Source organism: Oryzias latipes, chromosome 6 (assembly GCF_053564925.1).
Source record: "Oryzias latipes strain Hd-rR chromosome 6, Olatipes_Hd-rR_3.1".
In the NCBI taxonomy this organism is placed as follows: domain Eukaryota; kingdom Metazoa; phylum Chordata; class Actinopteri; order Beloniformes; family Adrianichthyidae; genus Oryzias; species Oryzias latipes.
Genome location: NC_136242.1, coordinates 1,346,954 through 1,354,608, shown reverse-complemented (window position 1 = coordinate 1,354,608; position 7,655 = coordinate 1,346,954). Strand labels below are relative to the sequence as shown.

Genomic DNA, 7,655 nt, shown 5'->3' with positions numbered 1-7,655 from the left:
GCTGGAAGAGAAAAGGTCCAACACCAGAAGAACTGTTCAGTTTATCATTGATTACTTTAGCCATGGTCTGATTGTGGTGATGTTGTCGATCATACACAACATTTAAATCAGTCATTTGAGGAGAAGGTTACAGTTACAGCTGCGCAGAGACATACTGTCTCATGGTCTCGCTATCGTGAGAATAAAACTTGTTTTATCAGGATAACGACCTTACCATGAGAAAATCGGGGGTGGGTATATGGCAATATCATGAGAAAACAAAGTTATCACAAGAAAATGGAGGGGGAAGGCAGTCCGTTTGCGGCTTCCACACCTTGACCTTTAATGTTACCCAAAAAATGTATTTTTACATAAAACAGTCCTATTTCAGGGGAGGATTACCAACTAAAAGGTTCATTTGACATGAATGTAGAACCAAATACTTGGTAGGATTGTAGAGATACATGATGTTAGTGTCAAATTAGAGTATTTGCATTGTGTCTGTTTAATAAACGATACTTTGATTCTTTATAGAAAAGCTTAAGGTCAATTGAATTTAAAGTTTTTCCTCATCATCCTGGCATACACACGCACGCACACACACACACACACACCCACACACCCACACACACACGCACACACACACACACGCTCAGTAGAAGCCCCAGTGATCAAAACTCCCAAATTCAACGAGATGAAAAAAACATACATTTTGTGCCAATACCGAAATTTGCACAGGGACCTTTAAAACTGCTATATAAACTATTTTTAACGGCCTACATCATGAAAAATCTTTTTTCTTTTAGCTTTTAAGTGTAATATAACGTTCATTCCTCACTATAAACAACCCCAAAGTGATAATTTGATGGGTTTATGTATTTCTGAGTATTCCTCCATGGAGCTTGCGGTGATCTGCTAAAACACTTTCCTTTTACTTTCACAATATGCACATCAGTCTTTACAAAAGTTTGGATGTTTTGTTTTCGTGGGTGAGACGCAGACACGCTGCCGAGGCCAACTCTACGTTGATGTCAGGAAATGGGCGGCACCCACACGGAGTGAAAGGCGGGGCCTCAGAGATCGAGTTGTCTTACTTCGGGGTAGGAAAATGAAAAAAACTCAGATTTCCTTAAAAAAACTGGTTATTTAATGTGGCACATAAACATGGATATAGTTTACTCTGAAAGGCTTAAGAAAAGCATGATATACTGTAGGTCCTTTACATGGACTTCCGTATTTTGGTCCCCATCCCTTGACTGTATAAACAGATTGTAATCCCCATCATGTAATGCATTCCAACTCAAACACGCAAAAAGTCCTTCCTCTGTAATGTGCACAAGTGTATGTGTTGTTGCTTCTTACTGTAAGGTTGTTGATGCTTTCAGACAAAGCTTCTATTTGCAGTATGGTGCGCTCTGCATTGACCATCTGCAACACACACACGGTGGGTCACAGTCACGCTGATCTCAGCAAACCACAATTGTTATTAATGCGTCTAGAAATGCGTCTCCCAGAGGTGCTGGCGCGCTGGGCGACAGTGGTTGGAGCTGACGCTGTATGCCTCCCATCAGAACAGGCGTGCCGCTGTTCTAATGGGAAGCCGTCGAGCTCATCATGGGTGAAGAGGGTGTGACAGCCGAATGACAGTGAAGATAATGATGAAGAAAGCAGGTTAGAGGTTGATGCAGGTTAACCAGGCATGCACCGTTTCAGACTCACGTGGTCGTCTTCATAGCAAACATGGCAGGTAATCCAAAAATAACGTTTTTAACAAAATTTGGAATGAAATATGAGGTACATTTGATAGGAGCAAAACACTTTCCTACAGATGGTTTCTGTTCAGAAAAAACCCCACAGACACACTTAACTGTGTTTTATTAAATGTTTTCGCCTGCACATGAATACATGCAATCTTTCTGTTTGCAGAGTTTCTCCGCTATAAAAATCTTCTTACGGATAGTTATGTAAATGATGATTAAAAAAAAAGAAAAATCATGAGCATCAAACAAAACACATTTCATCTGCACAGTTAATACATAAATAATAAATACAGTCCCTCTGGGGTTCTGTGCAAATATTGCACAAGTTTTAGTCAAAGAAGTTAGAAAAGTCAAAATGATGCAAATCTGATGGATAAAATCCTGGAGTGTTGAGGAGTGGATGGCTTGGATTTGTTTGGCGTCCATGTTCAAAATTTCATAAAACATAAATATTCTTTAAATGAGCAAAAAAAATCTGCAAGTGGAGTTAGAAAAATGGTCATACCAAGAATTATTCAAAGGAAAACATGGAGACCAACACCTCTGTCATGTCTGCTCTGTTTGTGCATCTGCCCATGATGAAAAAATCAACACAATCCTGAGCAATGGAAGAGCTAAAGTAGAGGGACTTCTTATTTCAGACACACACTGATCAGTATACGTAGTTAAGAGTGGATTGATTAGGAAAGCAGGAATGGTGGTTTAGTCTTTAGAGAGAGGCTGGTAAGTTGAAGTGAATGCAGGCGTGCGGCAGTGAGGCTCCTGTGGCAGTTTCTCCACGCTGCAGGGTTAGACCGGATCAGCGGCAGGTCTCTGAGACCATTCACGGCTCCATCAAACCAGCGCCGTCCGAGACCGCCTCAGCTCCTTACGCAGCTCGTCCCGGCTCAGCAGGTACTGGAGGCAAAGCATTATGGGAGTGGGAAACTGGGATTACAGCGCGACAATTCCACCAAGTATGTTTGTCCAAATTCTGGACAAATGAACACTTTGGAAAACAATCTCCTGAGATAGAATGACTCCTTATTTTCAGAGGAATCTTAATTCAGACCTCTTTCAGAGTTTGTGTGTACAGTGAGACGCCAGAATCAAACTTCTTATTGACATGAATCACTCCTACACGGAGCAGTACTGTTTTTATGCCCTTCATACAGCAGCTGACAACGGCTTACCTTGCTTTTGCGTTTTTGCCCATTTACTATCACATTATTAATATTATTATTATCACATTTCTCCTGATAATGTGATAGTGGATGTCATCATCATTGGAGGACAAATGTCATTATGTGTTGACCCAAATTAAACTTTTTTTTAAATTTTTCTACAAAACAAGGCTGGAAGAGAAAAGGTCCAACACCAGAAGAACTGTTCAGTTTATCATTGATTACTTTAGCCATGGTCTGATTGTGGTGATGTTGTCGATCATACACAACATTTAAATCAGTCATTTGAGGAGAAGGTTACAGTTACAGCTGCGCAGAGACATACTGTCTCATGGTCTCGCTATCGTGAGAATAAAACTTGTTTTATCAGGATAACGACCTTACCATGAGAAAATCGGGGGTGGGTATATGGCAATATCATGAGAAAACAAAGTTATCACAAGAAAATGGAGGGGGAAGGCAGTCCGTTTGCGGCTTCCACACCTTGACCTTTAATGTTACCCAAAAAATGTATTTTTACATAAAACAGTCCTATTTCAGGGGAGGATTACCAACTAAAAGGTTCATTTGACATGAATGTAGAACCAAATACTTGGTAGGATTGTAGAGATACATGATGTTAGTGTCAAATTAGAGTATTTGCATTGTGTCTGTTTAATAAACGATACTTTGATTCTTTATAGAAAAGCTTAAGGTCAATTGAATTTAAAGTTTTTCCTCATCATCCTGGCATACACACGCACGCACACACACACACACACACCCACACACCCACACACACACGCACACACACACACACGCTCAGTAGAAGCCCCAGTGATCAAAACTCCCAAATTCAACGAGATGAAAAAAACATACATTTTGTGCCAATACCGAAATTTGCACAGGGACCTTTAAAACTGCTATATAAACTATTTTTAACGGCCTACATCATGAAAAATCTTTTTTCTTTTAGCTTTTAAGTGTAATATAACGTTCATTCCTCACTATAAACAACCCCAAAGTGATAATTTGATGGGTTTATGTATTTCTGAGTATTCCTCCATGGAGCTTGCGGTGATCTGCTAAAACACTTTCCTTTTACTTTCACAATATGCACATCAGTCTTTACAAAAGTTTGGATGTTTTGTTTTCGTGGGTGAGACGCAGACACGCTGCCGAGGCCAACTCTACGTTGATGTCAGGAAATGGGCGGCACCCACACGGAGTGAAAGGCGGGGCCTCAGAGATCGAGTTGTCTTACTTCGGGGTAGGAAAATGAAAAAAACTCAGATTTCCTTAAAAAAACTGGTTATTTAATGTGGCACATAAACATGGATATAGTTTACTCTGAAAGGCTTAAGAAAAGCATGATATACTGTAGGTCCTTTACATGGACTTCCGTATTTTGGTCCCCATCCCTTGACTGTATAAACAGATTGTAATCCCCATCATGTAATGCATTCCAACTCAAACACGCAAAAAGTCCTTCCTCTGTAATGTGCACAAGTGTATGTGTTGTTGCTTCTTACTGTAAGGTTGTTGATGCTTTCAGACAAAGCTTCTATTTGCAGTATGGTGCGCTCTGCATTGACCATCTGCAACACACACACGGTGGGTCACAGTCACGCTGATCTCAGCAAACCACAATTGTTATTAATGCGTCTAGAAATGCGTCTCCCAGAGGTGCTGGCGCGCTGGGCGACAGTGGTTGGAGCTGACGCTGTATGCCTCCCATCAGAACAGGCGTGCCGCTGTTCTAATGGGAAGCCGTCGAGCTCATCATGGGTGAAGAGGGTGTGACAGCCGAATGACAGTGAAGATAATGATGAAGAAAGCAGGTTAGAGGTTGATGCAGGTTAACCAGGCATGCACCGTTTCAGACTCACGTGGTCGTCTTCATAGCAAACATGGCAGGTAATCCAAAAATAACGTTTTTAACAAAATTTGGAATGAAATATGAGGTACATTTGATAGGAGCAAAACACTTTCCTACAGATGGTTTCTGTTCAGAAAAAACCCCACAGACACACTTAACTGTGTTTTATTAAATGTTTTCGCCTGCACATGAATACATGCAATCTTTCTGTTTGCAGAGTTTCTCCGCTATAAAAATCTTCTTACGGATAGTTATGTAAATGATGATTAAAAAAAAAGAAAAATCATGAGCATCAAACAAAACACATTTCATCTGCACAGTTAATACATAAATAATAAATACAGTCCCTCTGGGGTTCTGTGCAAATATTGCACAAGTTTTAGTCAAAGAAGTTAGAAAAGTCAAAATGATGCAAATCTGATGGATAAAATCCTGGAGTGTTGAGGAGTGGATGGCTTGGATTTGTTTGGCGTCCATGTTTACTGCTGTAATCCAGAAAGGAGAAGCTCTCCTGTGGGTCAGGGAGGGGGGGAGGGGGGGGGGTCATGGCACAAGTTTGGAGACGGGGGGTTAGTGAAGCGCCTGACTCAAAGTGTGCTGGATTTGAGGTCTTAGCTCCCTGCAGCCAGGGGAGTCAGAGTAAGGCACAAGGTGGGGTACTTTCAGGGAGCAGGATGGGGGGGGGGGTATTGTGGGCGGAAAGCAAAGGAGGCAAAGAAGCAGCGCCGACAGCATATTGGGGCGACAGCACAGCTGTCGATGGGGCTGACGCGGCGTCCGTCAGCTGTGGTCAGGTGTGTTGTCATTGCGATGTGTCAGCTTTGCTGTCCTCAAGCCCCACCTGGTCCCTGGCGGGCTCCCGGTCCAGGATGGGACTCAGGCCCCTGAAGCCGGCGTATGGCCGCACCTGAACACCGTTGGCCGCAGACTGTCCTGACTGAGATGTGGGCGACTCCATGGGACAGACGTAATCTCTGGACTCGTCCGACCGCCGCCTCCTCAGGTGCGTCAGGTTGGAAAAGCCCAGCTTTTTCGGCTGCGGGGAAAGAGGAGAAAAAATATTTGGTTGCACTTTATAAAAACTATCCGTTATATTAAGAAACTGTTATTAAATGAATTTTAAATGAGTTCTATAACAGTTACCAGTTTGTTGAGGATTTGTAAATGTACCTTATAGATGGCTAACAAGCTGTTAGTGAGTTATATATGACTTGTTAACTATTATTTATACCTTCAATAAGTAGTAATATATCATAAACAAGCTATTAATAAATTAGTTACTAATGAATTTTTAAGTATCAGTTAATAGCTTATTCACTTTGTTGGGATGTTTGTTTAAATTTGCAACTATTCCTCAGTTATTAATGTTAGTATGTGAGGAACATTTTCAACTCTACTCACACTATGTTATTCATCTACTTAATACCAAAGAAACTTTGTTGGACAGCAAATGGATGAAACAAGTTTATGGAACAGAGATTTCATTTGCTTTGATATCATTCATCCTTTGGACCTGGAGCCGTCTGATTTCACCAGGTATGATCCAGTTTTCTCTAAACTGAGTTCAAGCACCTGCCCGTTCTGTTTTCTAGTGTTTTTTCAGAGAAACATGTAGTTAATATCAACTGAGTGTCTTCTAAAACTGAACTCTGACACATCAGTGGAAACAAAGAGCTCCATCGGCATTTAGCTTCACAGGGACATAAGGCTGTTTCCCAAATTCATCATTGAAACATAAAACCAACCAGGAGGCCTGACGAGAGGCTTTACTCCATCTCTGAAACACACAGGCAGAAGTGCATACATGCATCTGAGAAGCGCACATGCACATGTATAAAGGAGGCGCCAGCTGTCAGTCTGCATATGCCGATTATAAGACATCCATCTCTCAGAAGAGGCTTCTCCTTTTAAGCCGTCTGTGTTCTTAGCAGGAGAGTGGTGGGGTTAGGACCAAACATCACAAGCTAATAAATATTCAATCAAACTGAAGCATCATTTTGTAGCAAAAAACACGTTTTTTTTTGTCGTCTAGAATTGTGAATCGTGTGTTCTGTCTTTACGATCTAACCTGAAAAGTGAAACTGAAGATGTCTCACATCCCAGTCTTTCATCGGTTAAACGCTGAGAATCTTCCATTGGTTCTTCTGGTATTTTCAGCTCATTTGATCTCCTTTTAATTGTCTTGGAATGAGAATGTTCAGCCGATTCAAGTTCTGTTCTTTTAAATATTCAAATGTTTTATGCTTGTTGGAAATCAATTAAAAAAAGCTTCAAATATTGCATAAAGTTCAGCAGACTGGGAGAACCTAAAGCAGCAGCAAAGAGGTCCGGGAGAGCTGAAAAAAACAGGCTGGGGGATGGACCTGGGGGTCCAGGGTGGGACAGGATCAAAGACAGTTTTATAAATAAATGTTCCCACGGGTCACAGCAGTGCAAGAATAGGCACCGCAAAGAGCTGGAAGGTCCAAACAGCCATTAAAAAGTGTTGCTCGGGACAGTTTATTGACTCAAATATCCACATTGTAATGGATGATCTTTTGCTGTGTGACTGTGCACCTTCTCTGCACACAAACACAACACACGGCGGCACATCGGGTGCAGAAGCCGTTGGAACTGGAGGCCAGTTTCATGTGAGCAGTAAGGGGAAAGATTGCAGCTTCCATGAGCATGTCGGCTAAGCATGCAAACAAAATGCCTGACGTGCTCGTGAAGACGGAAAGCCCTGGGGGAGGAACCATTCTCCAAACAAACCCACTCCAGTCCAGCAGTTCATTAAGTGAAGCAGCTTCTGTTTGTTGGCAGAAGGATATCCTGCACTCAAACAGGGATAGAACGGACAAACTTAAGAGGGGAGGGCAGCTCAAACAAAGAGGAGCTCAAGTGGAGTCACAAAGA

General features: G+C 41.8%; 1 protein-coding gene across 12 annotated transcripts in view; it reads right to left on the bottom strand.

The window, feature by feature from the left end:
• ppfibp2b (PPFIA binding protein 2b) overlaps nt 1–7,655 on the bottom strand; it is an 89,887-nt gene that overhangs the window by 2,220 nt on the left and 80,012 nt on the right. For 5 of the 12 annotated variants that reach the window (XM_078948188.1, XM_078948192.1, XM_078948193.1 and 2 more), the window contains 2 exons: nt 5,602–5,796; nt 4,176–4,479 (listed from right to left, as the gene is read on the bottom strand). In XM_078948188.1, coding sequence (XP_078804314.1) covers nt 4,333–4,479; nt 5,602–5,796 — 342 coding nt within the window. In that variant the 3' untranslated portion in view covers nt 4,176–4,332. Of the gene's footprint in view, nt 1–1,103; nt 1,408–2,432; nt 2,637–4,175; nt 4,480–4,909; nt 5,797–7,655 lie in introns of those variants that run through there. The other 7 variants (XM_078948191.1, XM_078948196.1, XM_078948199.1 and 4 more) reach the window with 4 other exon arrangements.